General features: G+C 52.5%; 8 protein-coding genes across 8 annotated transcripts; 3 read left to right on the top strand and 5 right to left on the bottom strand.

The window, feature by feature from the left end:
* Nucleotides 1–547: 547 nt before the first annotated feature.
* J4E90_004091 (uncharacterized protein) lies at nucleotides 548–1,005 on the top strand (the record flags this gene model as incomplete). The annotated part of the gene is made up of 2 exons (XM_051433657.1): nucleotides 548–563; nucleotides 632–1,005. The coding sequence occupies 2 exons, from the start codon at nucleotides 548–550 to the stop codon at nucleotides 1,003–1,005; spliced, it is 390 nt and encodes a 129-aa protein (XP_051292175.1).
* Nucleotides 1,006–1,618: 613 nt separating this feature from the next.
* Nucleotides 1,619–3,280, bottom strand: J4E90_004090 (uncharacterized protein; the record flags this gene model as incomplete). Its single annotated transcript, XM_051433656.1, has 2 exons — nucleotides 1,619–3,072; nucleotides 3,121–3,280. 2 exons carry the CDS (start codon nucleotides 3,278–3,280, stop codon nucleotides 1,619–1,621), a joined length of 1,614 nt encoding a protein of 537 aa, XP_051292174.1.
* Nucleotides 3,281–4,999: 1,719 nt separating this feature from the next.
* Nucleotides 5,000–6,543, bottom strand: J4E90_004089 (uncharacterized protein; the record flags this gene model as incomplete). Its single annotated transcript, XM_051433655.1, has 2 exons — nucleotides 5,000–6,163; nucleotides 6,217–6,543. The coding sequence occupies 2 exons, from the start codon at nucleotides 6,541–6,543 to the stop codon at nucleotides 5,000–5,002; spliced, it is 1,491 nt and encodes a 496-aa protein (XP_051292173.1).
* A 701-nt stretch (nucleotides 6,544–7,244) lies between these two features.
* Nucleotides 7,245–8,683, bottom strand: J4E90_004088 (uncharacterized protein; the record flags this gene model as incomplete). Its single annotated transcript, XM_051433654.1, has 8 exons — nucleotides 7,245–7,270; nucleotides 7,323–7,357; nucleotides 7,411–7,533; nucleotides 7,588–7,822; nucleotides 7,869–7,996; nucleotides 8,161–8,380; nucleotides 8,435–8,446; nucleotides 8,500–8,683. 8 exons carry the CDS (start codon nucleotides 8,681–8,683, stop codon nucleotides 7,245–7,247), a joined length of 963 nt encoding a protein of 320 aa, XP_051292172.1.
* A 522-nt stretch (nucleotides 8,684–9,205) lies between these two features.
* J4E90_004087 (uncharacterized protein) lies at nucleotides 9,206–9,819 on the bottom strand (the record flags this gene model as incomplete). The annotated part of the gene is made up of 5 exons (XM_051433653.1): nucleotides 9,206–9,370; nucleotides 9,433–9,533; nucleotides 9,645–9,678; nucleotides 9,730–9,768; nucleotides 9,817–9,819. The coding sequence occupies 5 exons, from the start codon at nucleotides 9,817–9,819 to the stop codon at nucleotides 9,206–9,208; spliced, it is 342 nt and encodes a 113-aa protein (XP_051292171.1).
* Nucleotides 9,820–9,997: 178 nt separating this feature from the next.
* On the top strand, nucleotides 9,998–10,302 carry J4E90_004086 (uncharacterized protein; the record flags this gene model as incomplete). Its single annotated transcript, XM_051433652.1, has 2 exons — nucleotides 9,998–10,093; nucleotides 10,144–10,302. The coding sequence occupies 2 exons, from the start codon at nucleotides 9,998–10,000 to the stop codon at nucleotides 10,300–10,302; spliced, it is 255 nt and encodes an 84-aa protein (XP_051292170.1).
* Nucleotides 10,303–11,791: 1,489 nt separating this feature from the next.
* Nucleotides 11,792–12,652, top strand: J4E90_004085 (uncharacterized protein; the record flags this gene model as incomplete). Its single annotated transcript, XM_051433651.1, has 1 exon — nucleotides 11,792–12,652. One exon carries the CDS (start codon nucleotides 11,792–11,794, stop codon nucleotides 12,650–12,652), a length of 861 nt encoding a protein of 286 aa, XP_051292169.1.
* Nucleotides 12,653–22,036: 9,384 nt separating this feature from the next.
* On the bottom strand, nucleotides 22,037–22,878 carry J4E90_004084 (uncharacterized protein; the record flags this gene model as incomplete). Its single annotated transcript, XM_051433650.1, has 2 exons — nucleotides 22,037–22,633; nucleotides 22,687–22,878. The coding sequence occupies 2 exons, from the start codon at nucleotides 22,876–22,878 to the stop codon at nucleotides 22,037–22,039; spliced, it is 789 nt and encodes a 262-aa protein (XP_051292168.1).
* Between the last annotated feature and the right edge of the window lie 1,526 nt (nucleotides 22,879–24,404).

Raw genomic sequence — 24,404 nt, 5'->3', positions numbered from 1 at the left:
TGCAACAGCATTAGTCGAGTCAAACGCAGAAGTGGATGCGCCGCAAGCTGCTCGGTCTCAACGTCCGCCGCAACTACCTCACCAGCGTCCAGAACTATCAGGCCGTAGCAATGGCACTTCGTGGAAACACAGATTGACTGCAATGGTGCGACGAAATGCAACAGAGTAAGCCGCTGCGAATAAGTTCAATTTACCTCCTAGCAACTTGAAGGTATTGTCCGCTGCTAGGGATCGTTGAATTTTGAAGTAGTTTGAGGAAAGAGATGCGAGCCTGCCGAAGAACTAGTCCACGTGCTCCATCCAAAAGCGGTTATGCCTCGGCATGATCGTTTCAAGGGTCTCGGCCCACTCACTCATTCACATGCTTCCCCAGATTCGCAGCTGCATACATCATCACTGCTGTCACAAGCCTCCGAAGCTCTTATATACCCCAGACTGTTCTGCACTCGCGACACCGATTCCACAAACCTCTTCTGCCTAGCGACTATCGCCATCAGTCTCTATCTCCCCCGAACGCGCATCACCACTCTAGCAACACATCGCCAACATGTCTCTCAAGAACGGTATGCACATGACGAGCCTTCACAACCTCCTACGGAACCTCAGAATAGTGTGACTAACACACGTCTAGACGATTTCCCCGCCTCCGCCGCCTTCGACGAGATCGCGCAAGCCCTTTCCGCTTCCGACGCCGACCGCAAAGACGCCATCAAGAACGGCAAGGCCATCTTCGCTTTCACACTCAAGAACAAGGCCGGCGCACAAGAAACATGGTACCTTGATCTCAAGGAGACCGGCACGGTCGGCAAGGGCCCTGCTCCAGCGGGCAAGAAGGCTACCGCCACACTGGTGCTGAGCGACGAGGACTTTGGCAAGCTTGCGGCCGGCAACGCGAATGCTCAGAAGCTGTTTATGAGCGGGAAGTTGAAGGTCAAGGGAAACGTTATGAGCGCGACGAAGCTAGAGCCTATCTTCAAGAAGGTGCAGAACAAGGCTAAGCTATAGATGCGAGGCTGGAGTCGAATATGTATACCATTTCAAGCAGATATTCGACATACTTGGAGTCTGCTTCAATACACACGTTTCTAATGCATGTGTGCTCAATGACTAATCGGATGCGAATTACTGACATTCTTGCACTGCTATACTTACTGAGCTTTAGGCGCGGACATGACCTGTAAACAAATGTACGGACACCTTGCAGGTACGGCAATGCACGAGCACAGCCTGGAGTCGGTTCCTCTCAAAGTAGACATCCAAATCACACTGAACCGATGCGATGAGCGCAAACACAAGGTAAGGACCAGAAGGAAATGTCATTGAAGGATCGTAAGGTCATACTATTCTACTCATACCATCGTAACTATGCGCAAACGTGATTTTCGGAGTAGTCGTAAAGGCCGTGAAGACGTCGAAGTCGTAAAGAGCGTGAGGAAGACAAGACAAAGGAAAGACGAAAAGAGAGGACATGAGAGGCCGTTATCCGAAACCCAACAACAAGAACGATAAAGACAGAAAGCAGACGCCATAAACCATGCCCGAGGGGTATCAACCGTGACATACCACAGCAAAACTCCCTAGTACCAGACAAGAACCCAGGAAAACAAGCACAGCTACTTCACCTGACCATGACAGGCGAGCTGCCTTTCCAGCTCGAAAGATGCAGGAACCTCTTGCCTCCACCCCAGAAGCTATCTTTCTTACTTGACTGTCGTGGTCTACCCAACCACCTCGACAGCGCATGTTCTCTCCTCTCCTTTCCACTAACCTCTTCAATGGCCTGTTCGACCTCCTCAAGCAACGGGCCCATGACCCGCGGCTCGGCATCAATAGGCGAGAGCATAATGGGAACATCCATGACTTCTTCTTGGTACTGCTTCCACCGATCACTCCCTGAGATGGTAGTCAGAGGTTCAAGCGCGAGATCCCAGTCGCCCTCGCGCAGCTTAACGTCTTCGAAGTTGAACTCGCGGAGGGAGCGCTTGTGCTTTGTGATGAAGTCGCTGATTTGCGCGGAGTCCATGAGCGCGTTTTCCAGTTCCATGACACGGAGGCGAGGGAACTTCAGGGGGCGGGGACCATTGGTTTGGCCGCGGAGAGAGGGGTGGGTGGACTCCTCTCGGCTGGGAAGCATGCAAGGTTCACGGTCGAGTGAGAGGGGTGAAGGGCCTCGCTCGCCTTTCCAGCGGAAGAAGACACGCGTTAGGCCGCGTGAGAGTGTGGCGAGGTAGGCATGTAGGATGCGGAGGTGTTCTAGAGATTGGGCGCGGGTGCGCGATGAGCTTGAGTTGAAGGGTATGCTTTCCATGCAGATTGAGAGGCGACGGATTTGACCCCAGCGCTTGGCTGAGGATGGTGTGCTGCCGAAGCCGTGCATGGGGTGGAGGTATAAGAGGCCACCAGGGTGGATGGGGTGGAGGGAAAGAGCAGAGAGGCTGTACAATGGAGCGCGCTCAATAGCGATGCGGAGAGAGATGAGCGCATAGTCGACTACACCTCGTCGGTGTCGAAGTGAGCCAGTAGATCCCGGACATGAGACCTTAAGATGCGTGAGGTTGATCAGTTCAGAGAAGGCGGCGCAAAAGGCAGGGACATTGGTCGCGGCATGGAACAGTGGTGGGTACTGTTTGATGAGCAAGTCCTGCATCTCCCAACTGCCATACTTGGGTGCCTTGTCTTTGGCCGGTCCATGTTGCGGTGTCTGGACTTGGGGCTCGTAGATGAACTGCTTCTCTGTGCCAGTGCACGGGTCGATGATGGGTGGCAAGCAGGTCTCTGGGCCATGTGGCATGTGGAAGGTAAAGGTCTTGACGTGACGGCCTATCCTCGATAGCGCTTCGATGCGCGCTGGCTTGGAAAAGGTCGATGTCTTGAAGGTCACGGTCATCTTCTCAAAGAGTCGTGGCGCGGCTTTCGATGAAAAGTCATGGCATACAAGGCGGAAATTGGACAGGTCTTCAGTTTCCATGTGATCCAGTACGTTGTCGCGGCAGGCGTCGTTTAACCAGAAGCGCAAGAAGACTGAGCTTGTGGAGAGGACCAGGTTGCAGATGGAGCCATTGGAACGAATCGCTTCATGACGTTAGGATGAGAGCGCGCGCATTGCGACGGGGTACTTACATCGTCCATCTACTGTCGTCGCAGGTGTCAATGGGATCTCTCCAAACAGTAACTTGGAGCTTGCGCGCGATACTGTTGTCGCAGCGCTGGCATAGCTGTTCTGGCTCTCACCCGAATGTGAGCGTTTCAGTGGCGGTGGCGATGATCGCTGCGAGTACATGTTGTAATAGTCGAGTTGGTCGCATGCAATAGTGTTGGTTCGTAAAAAGGTCGTTTATTCTTCAAGGTATCAATCTCGTGGTAAATCTCAAGTAAATCGTAAAAGTCGTTTCAAACATCCAGCATTCGAAAGAGTAAGAGCGAAACCTCAGGAAACAGAAAATCCGACGGGACCAGCCACGACCTCGTCCCCAGCTGTATTTACCACAGCGCGGTGCATGGTTGCAAAGCGGGGCCAGACGCTACTACACGTGAGCTGCAGGTGTGAGTCAAAGGTCGTTCCCCTAGATGCCAACGAGCCCGCCACCGGATTCCCAACTCTTAACGCAAAGCAGCCGAAGAATTGATCAGAAAACGCGACCATCTCGCGGTGGGTAGACGTGTATATATGGTGTTAGACGCGACGATTCGACCAAGTGGTCGAGTGGGGCTGCAGCCTGGAGCCGGCTTGAAACGTTTCACGCATTCTGACCAACCGGCTCGAAGCATGCACGGGATAGTGTATGCGGCGCTTGCATTAGTCTTGCATCGTGTCTGCATCCGGGTCTTGGAAGCTGTGGCTAAACAGTCACGACTGGCGGTCAGCGATCCCGTCGCGTGCAGGGCTGTTACTCATCCCGTAAGTCAGGCACGACGCGTCTGTTAGTGCGCACAGTGGGCTCTGGACGTTACTCTGGAGAGTCGCGATTCGAGGACCACAACAACAACAAATGCCGTGCTTGCATTGGTGCCGGCTATGCGCGTCTGTTTTGAAGGTTGAAGGCTGTTTTGGACCCAGCTATCGATAGCTAGCCGGAAGGCGCGTCTGTGGCTAAGGCAGTCACGCAGTGTCAACACCACCAGAGTATCGTGACCGCATTGTGTCGCGTCGAATGCACGATACAGCCTTGGGAGTGGGCGGCAGTGTCTTTGTTTGTGGTTTTGGTACATCCGATACCTACAGCGCGTTTAGCAATGTTGCTCCCACAGACGCGTCTGCGCAAAGCTCGCAACCACAACAAAGCTAGCCGTTTACCAGTGGCACACCATGACCGCGTTAATGCCTCACACGCCTCACTTGATGGCTGGTGACAGGCATGGCTTGCATAGTGCCATTCTGCCGCTCTCCACCGATCTGCCGTGTAGCTTCACCGGTCACACGGTATGCCCCGCACCTGAACACATCTATCCAAGAATGTCGTCTAGACGTACAAACGTTTTGAATGATTACATTGAGCTACAAAGTGATTCGGTATTAAAGCCAACTGTAACGATGAAAAGCTTGCGACATACACCATACTACAATATACTGTTTCAGATTGCTCCACCGATAACTACAGAAAAGCTATTAGCAAGGGTGATTACTGGGTAGAAAGAGATCAACCTCCGCCATAGAACTGCTGCATGCCCCCCCACTTCGGTTGCAGCACGCATGCTTCTTAGGCCGTTCGCTGCGGCCCAAAGGTTCTTCTTGGTCGCATGTCGCCCGCCTAGACTCGCTCATCCCCTACCACATCGCCACTGCTCGACGCGTCCAGGGTGCTGATCCGCGGCATAGCCCTGTTCCTTGACGTTTATAGAGGAATTCGTTTCCTCTCAGGTGGTAACCATTATATGGTGTCCATGGAAGGCCTTGGCGGTGATTTGTGTTGATGTACCGACAAACACGTAGTGTAATCCTCAGGGTGCACAGCAGCTAGACTTCGGGCTGTAGAAACGAACATAGGCGTAGTATACGTCTTCATCGTCTCTTTTCGTCGGAAAACCTAGGCGCGCCTTCGGGTGCAGGAGGGGGCTGGTAACTACCTCTGTACCCATTGATCGGGGGAAGATCCTGTCCAATCGCGTCCTCGTAGCTCGGCGGCGCATCGTCATAAGCGGGAGCATGCTGGGGCTGTACTGGCTGCCCAAAAGACGCGTTAGATGCGTTGAAACCTCCTTGTGTTGGCGTTGTTGGTGTGTGAGCAGCTGCTTGGGGCGGTGGGGCAAGTGTGGTGGGTTTGTCTGCAGGGAAACCACCTTCCAGGAGTGCTTTGGGTGGCGCGATGCCCGAGTAGACCTTGACTGGTAGTCTGAGGGGTAAGACAATGAGCTGATCTTCACCGTGCTTGTAGCTCCCATAGCCAACGCCAACACGTATCTCCAACTCGTAGAAACGCGCGAGGTTGCAGGACGTGAAGGTGGGTGGCACCGTATTGGGTACTGGCTTCCCAGACCAGTACTCGGCATTAATGGGCACTTCCGTATCCAGAGGGTCAGAAGGACTTCCAATGGGAATGGCCATGTTACTGAAAGAGCACAGGATCCAGCTGTTCGACTCTGTCCGTGATACCTCATGCGCGCGTACCTTGGTATACCCTATCAGCTCAATCTGGAGCATCTGCAGATAAATGTTCTTTGTGCGCGCGCTGACATTCTTCACCAGTAGTCTCAGTGGTAAGTCTTGGTTGCTAGTGAGGATGGCAGGATTGGGTAATCGGGCATCAATGGCTATCCGAGGTGGCACACTGCCTGTCGTCGGTGATGGTGGAACACTTCCTGTCGAGCTCTTTCTATCGAAAAAGCTCATTCGTTTGCCTGCCGCTACGCTTGGCGCATTTTCAAGGAACTCATGTTGTCGCCTCGCATACGCCTCGCCGTCTGTCTTGTCTGGTCTTGGAGGTTCAATCGGAAGGAAATTGAAGTTCGCAATTGCCCTGGGATTCTCCTTGAAGAACTGCGGTCTGTTTACTGTGACCTTGACAAAGTATCGTATCTCTGCCTCTCCCGGAAATCCACCCAGTGTAGGAGGTAGTGTCGCCTTTACATGTTGTGTCGGTGTCTTCGCGAATTCGGGTATCGCGTTCGAAAAGGAAACGTTGGAGATGGGGTTATTCGTCTGCTGGCATTGCGTATTGAGAGGAAGCTGAGAGGGTTGTTAGCTATATGCGATATGTTGACGTGTATTGCGCGTTGTACCTTGAACTGGAACGGATACTCAAAGGACCCGGCGTTGATGGTGAAGGCTGCCTTCGGATTCTGGGCGACATCTTCGGGGCGCACATTTGTCGGCCACACCACCTGTGTCTTGTACAGGAACTTGTGGACTTCCAGCACTGGTCGCTGTTTGTCTGGTCTGTTTGGGTGTATGGGTGCCAGCAGTCGCGTCCTGCTTTCGCCCTCTAGCTTCACGATAATGCTGCTAATGTTGGTCGGATTCGGCACCCGCAGATGGACTCTGCCTTGGATGACGTCGAGATTGGTGTAGTGCTCGTGAGGGTTCTCGAGCACTATGTTGACGATCATCTTGAAGGTTCGCGTTCAAGATTAGTGGCCAGTATTTCAATGTTGCTTCCAGGCACCGGGTGGCTAAGTAAACGGGTAGTCGCGAAGCTTGTAGAAGTGAACCGACATGTCAAGGATAAAGGTTGTAGCTGGGGAGCAGACGATCAATTTAGCGCATGAAGTCAGTTGGTGATGCAGCGGCTAAGCCTGGGGAACGCGTGTCATGTCGTGGGAGTGTTTGCGATGCGGGCTGGGCATCTCCAGAACGGATGCCCGCGGGGTTCCTTCTGCCTGACCAGGGTCCGTCCCCAACGTCATAACCCAACGCGAAGGCTTTTCAACGCAACAATCACCCAAACCACTCTCTTGCACGGCTTCTGCGGCAACGTTCAAGGTTGTACCCTGAAGAGAGTATCTTTTTGCGTATTTACTTAAACTTTGAGTGTACATATTCGGCATGCCATGTGCCCATTTCGGACAATGTGCCGGACACAGCCACAGCCATAGCCGCACTTCCGGGCTGAAGCTGACCCCTGTCTTACATGAGCATCGCGTCGTGTGACTGGGCGCAACGCTTCCTCAGCTGAGGCTCATTAATCAATAGCCTTCTCTCAAAGGGCGGAGCTGAATTCCACGACGACGCACAAGCTTGCTCAGACGTCAGATACAGGAGGACCAGAACGCATCCACAATTGCGACTTGTTGGTGTGCATCTGGCAAGTTCACAGATCTTCTTTGGCCAGCATATCTGTGATCTGTGTCAGTGATCTGTCACCAAAGTTTGGACCAGAGCTACTGACCGCATATGTCAAGATAGAATGCAATGGCATTGAAGCTACATCATGGTCAGCTCAAGTTCAGCAGTCGTTGTGAGCGTCGCTTCCATACTTGCGCTTGCTGCCCGTAAGCTCCCAAAAGAACCACTTCAGCCGGTTCGTCCAGTTGATCAGGTCGAGATGGCTTACACCAATCAAGGTGCCTTTGTAGTCGCCCCACCGACTCGACTCGACGCTATCAACGTGGTTAGTTGTCATTAAGCGTACCAAACGCCAGCCGTCCACGCACCTGACCAGGCCATCGTTGATGCCCTCCTTTGCCTTGACGATACTGTGGGAAGGCGCAAAGACGGACCATCGAGTGGGTTCGAGAGATGCGCCATATGAGTAATACTTGACATCAGGTATGTCTGGCGTCTTGGGATTGAAGTTATTCTTCATGTACTCTTGCGTGAGTTGGGAGAAGGCGCCAGTTTCAAGACCGAAGTACTCCATAACACTGTAGACACGTTTGATTCTGCGTGCTAGAAATAGTTTAGTAGAAGCATTCAAGAAGTATCACTGACGTACGACCGATCGTCTCGAACATGTAATCTGCAAAAGCAGAACCCCTGTGTGGAGTGGCTATGGTGGTCAAAGAGAGAATCTTGAAGTCAGTCGGCCGGAGCTGGCTGATCATGTATCGTGAGTCGAGACCCCTACGTGTATTTAGTAACTGCATTGCGTGGGTGTAGGCACTGATTACCCCTAAGTAGAGGTCAGTCACTCATTATTGTATCATGTCAATGTGTCAATACCATGCTATGCCTATGAATTGTTAGTGGTCTGCGATGCAGCATCTCATTGGATCAATTCAGCTCACGCGATAATGTTGACCTGCTTTCCCTTCGCTTTGAGCGCAATGCTCTCCGCCAGTTTCGCAGAGCGCGCCTCGATACTGCCACTGGCTGGGACCGCAGCCACGATAACCTCGATGCCCTTGTGCGCCAGCGCATCTGTGATGCCACGCCAGTATTGTATGCCAGGTATGAACTGTCCTGCGAGCCGTAGTTCGTCGAAGCCTAGCAAACCGTGTGCAAGGACTATGGTGTGTTTCTGGAAGGGTCAGGGGTGCGATGTGCGAAGGACGAAAGCACATACAGGTGCATCTACTTTTCGTTAGCTACTTTCAGAAGTTGAGTTTGATAGTGGCATGGCATACCATATTTCTCGCGCATTACAGCAAACTCATCTACAATCTCGCGACCAAAGTCGGAGATGCGCGGATCTTCTTTGCGACATTGCGAGCCGCTGAATTGGCGTGTCGCATTTAGTGGTGAGAGTATACATGATGTGGTTCTGTATACAGGCGAGCGAATGGTCGCTCGAGCACAGATTCGTATCATTGGGTACAGCGCATTGTTTTGCAGTCTGGGGACGCGTTGATGCTTGAGCGATAAAGTTCCACAGCAGTGACGTAGGCCCTCGGGAAGCTAGGACGAGCGTGGGCCAGGGTCCGCAACGAGTAGAGAGGTGCAGCAACAACTAAGATATGAGGACTTGGTCTGCTATTCACACATGCGAGGCTAAGAACACAGTACAGATGCATACTTCTAGGACGTCACCAATGTAGTTGTATGCGCTATACAAGCGTGTCGGGTTGGTGACCTTGGAAGACTGGAATGTATTTCACGATAGACATCAACTCGACCATTAAGCCTAGAAGAAAAAGGCAAGTTGAACTGGAGTACATTCACCAAACTCGCAGCATATCGTCTATTGTTGGTATGTTCGAGGCCGATAGATCGACCTTGACTGTCTTGGGTCCGTCAAAGATCATGTACAAGGAGCGCTCTTCTTCATATGTCTCCTCAACAGCATCGCACCAGTCTGACTCCACACTTCATCCTACCACTTGTGTTGGCGCTCTAGTCCTGCTTGCCCGGTGGCTTGGGGTGCGCGTTTACGACGGCCTCGATGAGCTGGTCGACGACCTTGCTGCCAGACTTGTTGCCAATCTCGTCAATCTCCTTGACCTTGGCATCTGTGTCCTTCTTTGCGTCCTCTTCAGCCTTCTGGTTGCCTGAGCTGTGCTGCGCCATAGTTAGTCTCCCACTTTCGTTACGCGTATAGTAGGTCGTCTCGGCCGACGCACCTCCTTCTCGAACTTCTGGTATTCGGACTCCTTCTCTTTCCTGTAGTCCTCGATCTCCTTCTGTGCTTCGTTTCGGGCGTCCTTTACTCGCTTCGTACGGTCTGGGTCGGTTAGAGTGTTGAGACGGCTGGGTACGTCGGGCGTTGTTTACATTCTCTTGCTGGTGAGTGGTTAGCGACTACCTGAACAGACAAGCTTGGGTGCTGAAATACCTTGCTGAACAATCTTCTGAGCTTCGCGCTCGGCCTAGGTGCGGTGTGAGCTATGCGGAGGTTGTAGTGGGTTGCGCTGCCTTACATCGAGCAGGGTCTGGATTCCCGCGGAGTTTTGGGCGGACTGTAGCTGTCAGTGTTCGCCCCGACATCCTGCTATTGATGTCCTCACCATCTTGAGTGCTGATTTGCGGGGATGTTGGTTATCACAGGGTAGAGTTGCGGAGAGGCATGATGCAGCCGTCGACTTGGCGGAAGGAGCTCTAAGGCCCGAGCTCCCACCCGCAGAGAAGCCGCTCCAACTTTACACAAGGCTCCGTCCCCAACTTCGCCTTTACTCCACGGTCCCCGCCATGTCTCGAGCGTCGCAGATCACACTGGCGACTACGTGCGTCACCGCAATCGGTACCGTAGCATTTGTGCATTGGTCGCAGAGGAACGACAAAGCCGTGAGTACTGCGGAACGGACATGGTCCAGGAATTATCTAACTTGTATCAGGCAATGCACATGGGCGTCATCCGGGACTTCGAACAGCAACGAGTCAAGCGCGAACGACAGGCCGACTTCGAGATGCAGAGAGAACTCGAGCAGGAATACAGGAAATACCAGACAGTGTCGGATGGAGGCCCCGCTGAACCACCACCGCAAGCACGATGATAGCCCGAGTAGACCATGTCTGCTGCGCAAAGCCCGGCAACTCATAGGCATAGCGCCACATCAGCCTTGCTGCCCGCAGATACGGTCACGAAGTACCAGGCCTACCATGTGCCCTGGCTGCGCCACCGTTGAACCCAGACCAAGGGACCGGCGTATACATAGCCCTACGACTATCGGTGGCCCATCAACGGCTCGAGATGCGGAAACTCCATTCGCATGTGCAGTAACAACATGTAGGGTCGCGCGAACAAATCAACAATTATATCGTAGAAATTGTTCACAATGAGGACCAGGCGCTCGACGGACAACAAAGAGCTTTACTGAAGAAGCAGGCCGGCGGAGGAATGGAGCATGTGGTGCGGCCATTATCCAAGTATCACGAAGCATCGTTTACCGTTTAGGCGTCCTACACCGCAGTACGATGATACTCCGTCACAATTGCCAAGCCTTTTACTCCGGTCCTGTCGTTAATCCTGCCACGATGCTGCCCATTGTCAATACCGGGTTGTGCCAACAAAGCATCATGCGCTTCGAGATCCATACATGCAAGACACAACATTCATTGTTATGGTTCGCGCACATTGATGCGTGCAGTCCCACACACCCAAGATTGCGTTCTTGGCGTTCGTTGTTTCCGCGCCGTATGCCCAGAGCACATTTGCGCACCAATGACGAGATTCCATGGTAGTGATTCATAGCGATTGCAATGCCTCCCGCTAGCAAACCACATCGAGGCGCAATCGGATATTCGGCAGAGCTTGCTCTGGTTTGTTGGTCATCCAGTCTGTGATGCGTTTGGCCACACCTCTGGTTCGGAGGCTCGTTTAGTGCCTCGGCAGATCAGCAACCATGAGGTCATATACCCTGAGTAATGCGATGCACTTGATCGATTTGCACGTCATGAATATTCTACAATGAAGACTTTCAGGGACAGACTCAGGTTGTGGTCGAGAGTGAGAAGGTATCCAAATTGTGTCAGGCGTTTGTGCAGCATTGCGCCCATTCGAGCAGATCAACGGCGCTTTTACAGCGTATACCAACGGGCGCCCAAAGAAATCGCATGCTTCAGCCACAAAAATCCATAGGATTTAGCCTATAGCATGGTCAGATCGGGAACAACTGGTCAGGCACCCAACTGCCTGCTAGATTATGGCGTTGAGCTTGGCTGGTATGGTGGCGGGTCGCAACCGACTAAGCTTTACCCTTTGCCCCAGGCTTTCTTTGATGACGCAGGGCTGTGCAACCCATGTCTTGCGCCAGCACAACATTAAAGACCCACGCCTGCCTCTTCACAAACCCGTACATTGATCCTACCCTATACCTAGCAACTCCGCTACACAATCACACTGCAAACATCTTACGTTTTGCTTTCTCATACCACACTACTATCACATCCCTGTAGCTTTATCGGTATTACTTCGACCCGAGATCTGGTGTCGCAAATTACATCCGCGATTCTCCTGTATCACCGTCACACATCAACATCATCATGAAGTTCTCACAGATCCTCACCGGCCTTGTTGCCGCACAAGTAATCAGCGCCGCCTCGATACCCGAATCCAACGCCCTCAACGTCCTCGAAGAGCGACGAGTTGTTCCTCCCTCCGAAATTGTCTCACCAGACCACACACTAGAGCGTCGCAAGGGAGGCGGTGGCCGTGGAGGTGGTGGCGGAGGCGGTGGCAGTCGCTCGGGTGGAGGAAGCAGCGGTGGCGGCTCTTCAGGACGTACATCACCCTCCTCCAACGCTGGTGGCCTATCCTCCGCTGGATCAGGTCGACCGCGCACTTTCGGCGGTGGACAATACTATGGCGGCGGTGCTCGAACACCCTACACCGCTGGTTCGAGAACGCCCAAGGGACTCGTCGCCGCTCCTCTGATTGGAGTAGCCCTCGTAGTGGCCATCATGCCCGGCCTGTGGCTCCACAGCGCCTACCCTTACTATTACAACAACCCCTACCGTTTTTACAACCAGTCCGCGACCAACGACGATGACGACAACGACAATGACCGGCGCGCACTGTGGACACGCCAAACGCAGGGCCGCAATGAGTCTCTCCCCGTCGTGTGCTTGTGCGAAGAGGAATTCGTCTGTGGATGCGACGAGAACGACGACCAGCAATACCTCAACGATCTTGTCGGCAACGGCAGCTATGCCGCACTCAACAAGACCCTTGTCACAGTTTCTGATGTCAATGGCACCAGGTCTCTTGTTCTAAATGGTACCCTTGAGAAAGGCACCACTGCGCCTGGTGGCACCGACGACAGCGGAGCTATGAGCTTGAGTGCCGGAAAGTACGTCGGATACTACGCAGTTGGTATGATGGTACTGGCTGGAGTCTTGATGTAAGACCAAGCAACGCTCGACTTCGCGGATGGGAGATGTATAATATGACGACGTTACGACCATTTTAGAAGAACACCGGGGGCGTTTGGAGGATTTTTTCTTTGTTCAGCGGGATTCCTGTCAGGATAGGACATTTGATCCCGCCAGGCTTGGTGGAAGACATGGATATACCCCCAAGTCGATTGTTCTGGCTTTATCTGCTTTGAGGACCTTCATACGTATCACTCAATAATAGACCCTCTCATTTTCAAACAGGACGTTTGCCCGCTGTGACTTATCGTAAGCTTTATAAGCTGTTAACCCTGTTGTGATTCCTTCGTGTCGCCTCGGGCAACGAACGGTGTTGGGTTGCTCGTCCTGTGTGCAATGATTCCGGTCAAAACAGTGACGCCTTGCTACTGACTCATAGGTCGTTGTGACTTCGTGGAACCAACATGCGGAGGAGCAACCGGACATTTGGAGATAAAGAAGGCGGTGTATCCCATGTATAGAATGATGCAAGTGGGATATCGTATCCAATGTTATCCAAAGAACATACGAACAGCAACCGGATATATCTTCGCCCTGTTTCCGGTGAGTGATAACTAGGCAGTGCCGACATCGTTACAGGTCCCGAGACACTCGCCTGGTACCGTATCTGCGGGAACGATGGGCGAGATGGTGCGTGGGGTATTCGAGCGCATGTAAGTCAGCTGACGCGGGGTCTAAGCGGTGAAGTGGCACATCGTACAATTGCTACTTAGGAGCATATGAAGCGATGGTCTGCCCGGACATGCGGTTCTCGCTTGTTTGTACGGGCGCATCCGTGGAGCGCGATAGGTCTACGAAGCGCGGGGATATATCGGTAGTAAGGCTGCTCTGTCAGCTTGGTGGCGTTGACAATATAGCATCTTTGTTCTTTGGCTAACCTATTCCATGAATGCTGCTGCATTTTCTACATACCAATCGTGATGCCTCGGCAGGTCATCGTGACTCTGCTAGCGTTGCGTTCCAAGGTCGCTCAAGGAAAGGGACACCCGGCGCAGCACAACGGTGTCACTCTATTTTGGTTGGTACCTAAAGGTAGATGGCATTACGTGCGCTGGTCGCAGGTACGGTCGGACCTGCGTTCGCTGCCCGCAGTCATTTCACGGTGTCACCTCTTCCCTTCACTAGCTGAATTGTGTTCGCAACGTTCAACATATACCTAAGTATTCCGGAGGTGAAGTCGGACAAAGTTGTCTGTGCAGTTACGAGCACACAGTGACTTGATCGGACCGAATGGAATAAGACAAGCACGATTGCATCATGCTCGTCTCTTGGTGGACCAGTTGTAGGGTTGGGGGCCGAAAGTTCTGATGACTGCTGCGGACCTACATTTTCGTTTACTGAAACAAGTAACTATGGCATGGGGCCGGTGTGGCACGCACACTTTCCAAAGCGCTTGCGGCCATGCAAAGGGTGATGGTCGTGAACGTTATTGGAGATGCGACCGGTAACCGCAAATGAAAACGTAGGTGGTGCAGCATCCGACATACTGACCGCCACCACGCGTTCCCAGGAAACGGGAGGGTGCATAGGGCTGCATGATTGTCGAACGTTGCAGGTCAGCCTCGAGCCGTGTAACAAGCCAGTGGCAGGGTCTTCAGCCCTAACAGGGGATCGGAAGCAATACTGGACCAACCAGAGGATAGCCACTGGGTAGACGAGAGTGTTTCGATATGATAATGACGCGATGGAAGCTCTTGAAGCTATCCGCATCTGATTGTATCAGCGGTGTGCTCAAACACTTGACGTAGGTAAAGGAACTTTGCATGCTCGACAGATGCAGAAAGTTACTCAGTCATGGAATGTGACCAATGAGAGAAGCGGATATGCATCTGTTTTCGAATCGTCGACGTAGCTCTGGCGTCGGCCCATAGGTCGCCAGGCAGCACTCAGCTGGTCAGCCTGAAGCTCCAGGCAGTCCCGCCCATGGACTTCAATGGGAAGTTGGTGAAGACCGTTAGCTTGCGCAGCCATGTAAAGTAATCGGCTTTGCGATTGAGTAAACCTGGTTCATTGGAGTGTGGTGGATGGAAAAGGGCGGAAGCACCAAGAATACTTTGTACTGCCAATTGCCCCGCAACGGACACTTCCACGTTTATTGGAGCGCAAGGACGTGCACGTGCCTCCTCCTACCCCAGCTTCGACTTCCGCGTTGTCGGCCTGCCCACGCACTCTTCTTCTCACGTTAAACCTTTTGCTCGGTAGCAGCTCCGACCCGCGCGACAGGCGCCACTGGCCAAACGATACTTCTCCAGCGAAACCGCCGTGGTCCGCGAAGAGGCCCGAACCTGAGTAATCTACGTCAGAAATGACACTGCCCCTCCTTGCCTACCAACAGATCGATCGCTATATCAGGGAACGTGGCTGGGACTAAGCGGGTTGTCAGATGCGATTAGAGTCACGCAGCTATCGTGACACCCACCTCATACACTACGTACCGATTTGAACATGAACTCTTGTGCGGTATCGTGGCACGTTCACATGGTCCGCGCGCTACAGGGGTTTTGCAGCCCCGGTTAGCTTCTACTGCGCTTCCACACCCTGTACAGCTCTGCTTTGCTGCGCGCCCCGTTCAAGCCTCTACTGATGTGCTCAGCGAACCGGCAAGATTAAATGGTCTTGGCCACTGACCAATTAGAACATGGGACGCACCATGCACAACAGCTGAAGAGCCTCCAAGAAGCGAACCACCAACCCCTGCTGGATGTCAAGACCAAACCTTTTTCCCTACCGTCAACAAGCTAACGGCCACGATGGCTGTGTTAGTTGCCTCTGGGAATCCCATCTTAGCAGCGTCCGGCTGACTGTGCACTCATCCCTACACTTGGTCCCCGTTGCCTGACGGAGCTGCGGGTAGTCAACGATGCCTACCGGGTGACCCACACTGGCCTATGCGTCCGAGTTGACTTCACGCCTATCGCTATATATGCTACCGCTTGCCACGTCGAGTCAGGATTCATCACTACAAGTCTCAGTTCACTCTTGTCAACACATCTTCTTTTGTACCATATCGTTGGCATTCACGCTATTCAGATCTTCACTTTCCCTGGGCCACTTCACATTTGGGCACTATTATACACAATCACACACTCTTCGGCATGTGTTATCAAGTCATTGAGCGCTATTCGGTCTGCCGGTGCTTATACTACAAACACGCAATCGATCCATGCGCCGCCCATGGTCAACGAGGACATGGGATCCAAGAGAAGACAGTTCTCGTAGGCTACGCCTGCAGCTCTCATAGCCACCATCGAACTCAAGTCTATCATGCCGGTGTTCTCCCAGATTCCGGCTATGGTAGCGGCGGGTTTTCTCCGGCATACCTACGATGAATGCATGAGGTTGTATGTCCACAACTCACATTCAGCTGCGAAGACGGGCTATCATTCCATCGCCAGGCCGTTTGCTCACTATAACACACAACTATCTTCTCGAGCTGGTTACTCAGTGCTGTATCTTCAGCCACTTTACGTTCGCATCATTTCACACTTTCGACGATACACGCATTACCATGGAGTTTAAGAGGGTTTGGATCGACATGATGGGTTACACGCATGGAACACGGGAATGAAGGAGGAATTGGCGTTTTCTTTTGGGTCCGCACAGTAACATCACGAGGATATGGGAGTCATCATAAGAACTGGCGTATTGCGCATGCTTTGGACAACACCAACTGCTTCGGTCTTTGTTACATCAGTAGCAGCATCGACTGTCCACGTCGTGTGGTATTCTTACTTGCAGTTTCTACTTCAATCGTAGCGTTAACCTTCAATGTCATTGTGCTATTTTTACGAGCACATTTGAGTCTGCCTTGTGCAAGGCACCACCCCAATTAAGCCCACTATTCCTAGACGGAGAAATTTGCTCCGTTCGGCCCCGATACATGACTTGAGTCAACACGAGAACTTATTATATGTAGTCGTAATGATTTAGGTCTACGTGATAGAATGAAGCATCGTAGCGTGTTCGCAAGTGCATACAGAGTTCCGTGAGACGTCATCTTCGCCAAGCAGACCCACCTTTGGCGGCCAATGCACGTGCCACTTCAAGGGTCACCGCCATCTCCATGAGCAGAATGAAAAGTATACACCTAAAACTCGCCTTATCCGTCGGTGTAGAAACCGTTACTCCCCACCCCACACTTCAGTCGTCGTATCACAAATTTGTAGTCTATCTAGATCGCGACCACGCCCCGATGGTGCTTGCAGGACGACTCACACCCCGGCCGCTTCCGACGTCGCCGGTGAACGACATTCGGCATTCTCAAGTCTCGGCGAGTCGGATCATTGCGCCACAGTCGATCGGAAGGCCTACATACCGTGAAGGCGATGCACCTCGTCATGACCCACGAAGGCCGTTGCTTCCGCTGCAAGCTCACGAATCCACCCTGTAACGGACCACGCGTAGGCTAGGCGCAGGGCGAAGGGGTCACATTGCCGTAGCCAACGGTACCGCGACTGCCGCTGGATAGATCTAGGTCTCCCATTCTCGTATCCGTGGATTGAGGCTTGCGTGGCAACTCTACAGTCATAGCTTGAAAGCTAGGCATCCATTGCTTCTCACCACCGGTTGGCTGGATTTCCTCGATGCCTTCATCTGCTCGCCTTGCTCTCATCATGTCAATGCTATATTCTTGTGCGGGATCCAATATTTCCGGCATGCTAGTGCTGTTAGTTGGGGTCGAGGAAGCCCATTCTCCAGATTTGAGCCAACGTGGTATCGTATCTCTAAAGCTTCCTAGTGCTCCGCCTATCAGCTTGCCCAGCTTCAAAGACCCAGACTTTTCGTATGAGCTAACATTTCAAGCCAGGTTGCATTACTCCTTAGGCGCGTTTTGCGCAACCCTTCCCCTGTTGGTCATCTCCGACAATCGACCTTGGACAGCTGTACACTAGAGCGGGTATAAGATGCGTCCTAGCCGAGAGGCTCCCGAACGGACGCTGCCGAGACATCGATTCAGCCTTGTGGACTGCTCGCAAGGACGTTGGGTGGTCGGCTGTTGATCCACTGCGGCAAGACGGGTCGTGGATCCATTGCCATCCCGAATCTACCGTCACCAATACGCTGGTGTCACGAAAGACCCCTGCATTAGCTCAAAGCCTACAGAACATGTTACGATTGGAAGCTCGATGTTGTACACATTATTGGAGATGAGGCTAATACTTCGAGATGCATTAGCACTGCTTGTTTTGCCTTATCTGGTCATGAGGCGTTCTAATGTCCTCATTCGTCCAGGTTGGCTCCAATACTCATAGACCTACTCACCATCGCACTGTTCTGGAAGTCCAGACAATTATTACGCCCACGTTCACCGACCAGCAAGTACTCAGCCCCAGCTCTGCATACTTTAGGGCCTTCCAGCATCAAACAAGTATCATACCCCAGATGATCAAAGGATAAACCGTGCCGACTGGCTTCATCAACACATCGAAAAGATATTGGGAACCTCGGCATCCAAACCGCGCACCAATCACATTCTTCAAACCCAATCGCCTTGGCACCAAATCCCGCCTTACGTGAGCCTGCCCCTACAAGCGTTGTACTAGCGTACACTGGGCCATACTCGCATACCCACCAACCACTCTATGCTCCACTTTAATCAGTCACTGCCTCCACATGAGCCTCTTCTGGGAAACCCATGATAAGGCTTAGTGGGCGTTTCCATCGTGGCGAGCGGGATCCGGCCAGGGGCAAACGCTCTCGCGTAGTACCGATTTTAAGCCAGCGGCGCAGTCGCGTGGAGGCTGATTATGGGGCTGGAGCATCTTGCTAGGGATGCAGGCGGCCTTGCAGCAAGGCGTGGTCATGTGTTATTGAGGGACCAAGTGACGATTCATTCGTTAGGTGACAATACTCGTAATATATGGACCCAATACCAATTAGTGTATTCTTCTAAGATACAACTCTTCTCGATGGCAGTCAGCATTTTTCCCGCAATCTCTTGTTCTCTCCGTTTAGCTGCGCTCCAGAACTGAGCCAAGGTGCTATAGCAGCGCATCCAATCGAAGCTTGCCCAAAGCAGCGTCTTTCATGACCCATCTACTACATCCGAGTCACCTCATTCCAGGACGATTGTCTCGAACTTCGGCGACGCTTCAACCCATCTCTTCAGATAAACCCTTCCAATGCCCAGTCTCCGGTATATGACGTCGCCGTCTTCTTGAACTGGAACCGGCGCAACTGCCATTACATACAACTCAGGTATGTATTTCAAATCGTGAATAGGACTGCCGTCGATGCCAAAATAGCTCAATCCTTCCCAGTGCTTGACAAATGCCCTTGCTTCCTCGGTCTGTTCCTGCCCACGAATAATCATATCATAGGGAGACACTAGATCTTTGCAAAAGCTGGGTGTGTCGAAATTCACGTGTCTGGGACACTCTACCAGATGCGCTTCCGGTTCTAAATCGATGGTCCCGTTTGACGAGCACATACATCCAAAGAACTCGCTGAGCGACGAGCTGTCAGATGGTGAATCGAAGCACGGTATTACTGGCGGGAATATATGGCCCTCAGGATCTACTGAGAGTGCAATCAAGTCTACGTCACAATGGTCCATCTTTCGGCTTCCATTACTGTCGACAAGACCTTCATCGAGCTCTATGGCACCTGCAACTAGACCATTGCTGCGAATTAGGATCGTGACATTTTCTGGATGTACCCAAGGGCGTAGTGTTTTCCTTCTCATTCGGCTGCTTCGATCCAGTGTGAAGGAAGCCTTTTGTGTATGGACTATGGTGCGTCTGGTGATGTCTTTGAAATTACCACGAACGCTTTCAAACAGTTCATCTGCTTTATACTCGCGAAAAGCATCTTCCCAGTATCCAGGGAGATCGTCGTCAGACCACCTCTCCTCGAGCCGTTTCTCGTACTCCGTACTTGAACAGTCGATTTTGAGATAGGATGGTGGTTTTGAGCGCACGCAGCCAGCCAGCCATGCAAGTGCGGCTACAGCGTGATCGTTTCCCTCTCTTCTAACTTGGCATGTTCGCTTCGGTGGTCCAATAACGACCTTCACCACCCTGTCTTCTTCGTAGATGAACCTGCCCCAGTAAGCAAGGCTATAAGAATAACAGTACTTCTGGTAAAACCCGATGGGTCCTCCAACCGATGTCCAAGACCATGTGGGTATGGTATTCTCTTGTTCCTGGGTTCTTGGTTCAATCCTCGACCCTTGTCGTCGCCACAGAACACTGCGATCGAAGTCGTCAATGGGCACTCCGTACGTTGTTCTATTACCATGTGTAGCATACAGTATTCCCGAGAATCCGCGCAGTCTATCAGATGAGTGCGTGAGCGACTTGTCCGTGTATGTCTCCAATGCGTCGAAGGAATTTTGTAATCGATCATATGTGGATTGTTGTACCGCGGGTGCTTCGGTGTATACATCAAGCAAGCCGGGTTCCGATCTGTGGCCAACGTAAAGTCCATGTTCAGTGAAGAATATCATGGTCGTTGACGACAGGTACTCCTGGAATGTCCAAGCACGACTGCTCCACGTAGTCTTGTGTAAGACTTGTTTGAGATCTGGTGCGGTTTTCACCAGCTGGAGGCGACTGTGAAACTTCAGTTGTTTTTGCTCTGCCCTCGCCCGGCTCACCCCCAGCAATCCATGTGCTGCATCGGAACCTGCAGCTGCAACAATGGTCAAGGCTGCTTGGTGGTATAGACTTGCCATCTGCTCTAACTGAATTGCTTCCGCGTGCAGTTCGTCTTGTATTATGCAAAGTCGGTCTATCCATAAGAATCGATGCTCCAGCTGTCTGCATACTGTGATAGCATCTGATATTGTCGAGGGTAGGTCAATCCTATCCAGGCTACCGGGGGTATCAAGGTCGCGCAGATTGGTGCGCAAGGTCCGAAAATCTTTCGCGGAGTCTGGTCCCCACACATACGATAGGGCAACGAACTCGGCTTCTCGAGGTAGATGTACGATGCACGCATCCACGACATCTACCACGCGAACGTCTTGGAGTGGTTTTCGTAAGAGCAATCCTCCAGGGCTGTCCTCCGATGATCTCAGCAATGGTAGGCTTCCGAGCCAAATTCGTTGTTGTCTCCAGTCAATATAAGGATGGAGACGCGACATTAGTGCTTTGGTGTTTTTCTCTGGCTCGAAAGATGATGACACCCCTGCATTGAAAAAGGCACGATCAATGAGTCGGTGTGTTGTGTCTACTATACATTCGTGGTTGCCCGCAAAAGGCTCTTCTTTGCCATTAACACTGACGAAGAACATGTAGAGAATGCAGCGCACGAGTCCGTCGCCACTGTCACTACGAAGTCTGAATTTGACGCTATCGGCATCTTGGAGGTCCAGTGTTTCTCCGTATCCTCTACTGGAGTCTTGCGCCGCTGAGATGACGGAATGGCAAAAGTCGCAATGCCCCTGATTGTTGTGACAGTGTTTGAGGTGGCCGTCCCATTTTATTTGGCCACGGCAGGTGAGCAAATGCCAAATACGGAAGTGATGACAAACCTCGCACAAGCGTAAGGAAGGATCCAGCTCCGTATTATCGCATTTTGGACAGGGCTCATGGAGTAAAAGAAAGGCGTCGTCATATCGAAAAAAGCCTTCAGTATCCATGCCATGTGTACTGAGGCGAATCCCATTCAACTGACATGTTTGACAATTTACGTCCTTTCGAGTGGCTTCCATAATGATGAGCGCAAGGACGAAGATCAGGGTTCCATGTGAGGGGTCTCAGAAATCGGAAGATCGATGGGGTAGGTGGATTCCAAAGAGGTGACGTTGTTGTGTTGGTGAGAGAGCGGACCGAGAGGGGCAATGAAGATGATGGTGTCGCGTCAGAGCCGTGGCCTGAACCTGTTGAGCTAGGCAGTTACCCCTCAACGAACGTGGGGAAGCTGCGACAACCTGACCTGACGAGGTCACGGTGCACCCTGCCGCTTACAATACCTCAAAGTCACTTAGAGTGCATATTTGAAAAGCGATGTATCTTTCCGCGCACGAGCGCATGCGGATCCGTAGATTTAGTAAACTATAGACTACATGAGCGTGCATTGGCACGATGAGAACATCTAGCGTGTTCTCTGGGTGGCTTGTTAAGCCATTGTCGTAAGGTGCAGGCAGTTGCCTCGTTTCCCCCCAGCATAAAACCCATGGGCAGCTCCCATACCAGCGGCAATAATACCCGTCATGATATCCCAAAGAGCGGAAGCCAGCCTCTGAACACGAGGCCGGTCGTAGTTGATAGAACAAGATAAGAAAGAAGATTCGTAATCATAATATGCACAGAAGAAAGAGGTTGAAAAGGCGCATCGGCACACTGCGATAGAAGATGCAAGGATGCAGGTGTCGATGACGGAACAATGGTATCCAGGAAGGTAGTGAGGCACTTAGGAGCGGATGACGACACCCTGGCGGCGGGTGGTCTTCTCCTCGTACACGTACTCGTCCTCGGAGGAGCAGTCAGATGAGTCATCAGAGTATCCGCAGCGAGCACCACCGCAGTCGAGCTTGACGCGGTCACCAGCGCGGGTGATTCCGTAGCGTTCGCATGTGCAGCATGAGCTACCAGAGCTGACACTGGACGGGCTGGAGCTGTTGGTGGAGCGGCTGGTGAGCGAGGGAACGTCGGAGCCCTCGTCGGAGTCGTAGTCTGAGTCGTCGGACGACTCCTCGATTTGCTGCTTGGCAAAGCGGCGGTTCAGATCCTCAAGAGTGGTCTTGTCGTACTGGGTGTTGATGACCTGGCGGGTCTCGTGTGGGCGCTGGGGCTTGGGCGCGACGATGCGCTCTGGGCTGAGGCCACGGCCCTTGGGGATGGTGGCGGTCGAGACGCGGCGGGACTTGCGGTCTGAGCTGGAGGTGGTTGTCTTGGAGCTCGACTTGGCAGCGGGGATGTCGATGATGTTAAGCTTGCGGCCAGTGGTGGGTTCGGTGGTGTGGTCCTTAGCGGGGTCGTGCGAGACGTGGTAGCCGTCGATGATGTACTGGGCAGATGTTAGCTTCCAGTTCACCATGCAGTGCTAGAGGAGAGACATACGTAGTACCAGTAGCGCTGTCCCTGCTTCAAGGTCTGTCCTTGGAACTTGAAGCATCCGACCCAGCCTCCGGACTTCTTGGGGTCCTTGGAGAGCGGGAGCTGACCCTGGTAGCCGTCCCAGGAGCCGAGCAAGTGCACGGTCTTGCAGTTGGAGGAAGTGCGGAGAGTGAAGTTAAGCTGGATAGCGGCCATTGTGATGTTGTTTCGTTCTTTCTGTTGTAAAGATTGGTATTATGATGTAATCGTTTCTTTCGAATTCGTCCGATGCCAAACTAATGGATAGACGTCAAGATTGCTGAAGAAGCTGTGTGTTGAGAGTTTCGTAAAGGTTTGCGAGTATTGCGTTGTCGTTGTGAGTTTGAAAGTTCGTTTCGAGCAAGTAGAACTGTGTATTACGTGAAAGTGGACCGGCCACAAAGAATTGGATTATTGTAAAAGGGTGGGTATAAAGGTCGACGGTGAGGTAGTGGGAATTAAATGGCACCAGGCCTGGAGAGTAGAGGGGGAGAAGGGGAGGGGTAAAAAGAATAGACAAAAGACGAACACAACAGCTCTGAACTTGACACACTTGCTGAAGAAAAAAAGACGAGATGTGAGCGGCGCCAGGCCTACTTATCTATAGACACAGCATCGCACAGCTGCTGAGCGACCATTGGGCGTTAGCGAGGGGCTGGCAGGCCGGCACATTGCACTACGCCAACTATGGGCCAGGTCTCGCTGGACCCGGTAGCGATTGATTACCTGCGCTGCGTAGACACGCCATGTTCGCAGGGTGTAAGCTGGTAGCGGGTGTGGAGAGCAGTCTATCGAATGTACGGCGAGCGCTTGATGGTGAAGCGGGAGTGGTGGGCGGGCTTAACGTGTGTAGCCGGGCGTCTTGCTTCTGCGCCCTCATTCGCCAACGCGGGCGGGGAATACATAAGTGGGCCGTCACGTAGCGCACGGGCTTGGGGTGAAAACACCACACCAATGAGCAGCAGAGAACAGGAGAGCCATGTGATGCCGGGATGTGCAAGGTGCAGATAATCGCCTGTCACACTGCATAACAGTGCATTTTCGACGGGGGAACTGTGGCTCGAGGGCTGACGACAGATGCAGAGAAATTTGCTTTCCAAGGCTGCTACCTTGATCGCGCTGCAGCTATCCTCCCTGCCGCATAGAGACCTATTTACAGCCATTCTGCATCCGCATCTCGGCCTCTGCCCAATCACTGGAGCTGTGCTCATATCCTCCATCACCTAATGTCCCGAATGGGGACAATGGGCGGCTAATAAACTTAGTGGCTTGCAACGCCGTCCAACCACAACACCACATCACCAACCTCAGGAATGCTGGAGGCGGAGCGAGCGATTTTTACGGCCACACTGCGGTCACAATGTGCGCCATGTGGAGGAAAACCGGTGTCTCTCGTGATGATGTGCAAAGGTGCATGTGAAGACTAGAGATTGAACGAGCGCAGAGTTGTCAGGAGGAATGACGGGCGGGCGGGAGGATTCAGGTACGCGAAGCGACCGAGGACGATAACATTATCAATGCCCGACTATGAGCACTTCCACCAAGGCATGTCACTGCGTCGGATACGCAGCCCCTTGGGCACACAAGAAGCAGGGGAGATGCTGTGTTGCTGCTGTGCCATGGCCCATTCGCACGATGAGGTAGGTCATTTCTCGTGGACGTCCTTCAAAATCAAGACCGTTCACAGTCGCGCATTGACCGAA

The sequence above is a fragment of the Alternaria incomplexa genome (genome assembly GCF_024043165.1).
Source record: "Alternaria incomplexa strain BMP 0042 chromosome Unknown scaffold_5, whole genome shotgun sequence".
Taxonomy (NCBI): Eukaryota; Fungi; Ascomycota; class Dothideomycetes; order Pleosporales; family Pleosporaceae; genus Alternaria; species Alternaria incomplexa.
Note: the sequence above shows the minus strand (reverse complement) of the source record. Positions and strands in the feature narration are given on the sequence as shown.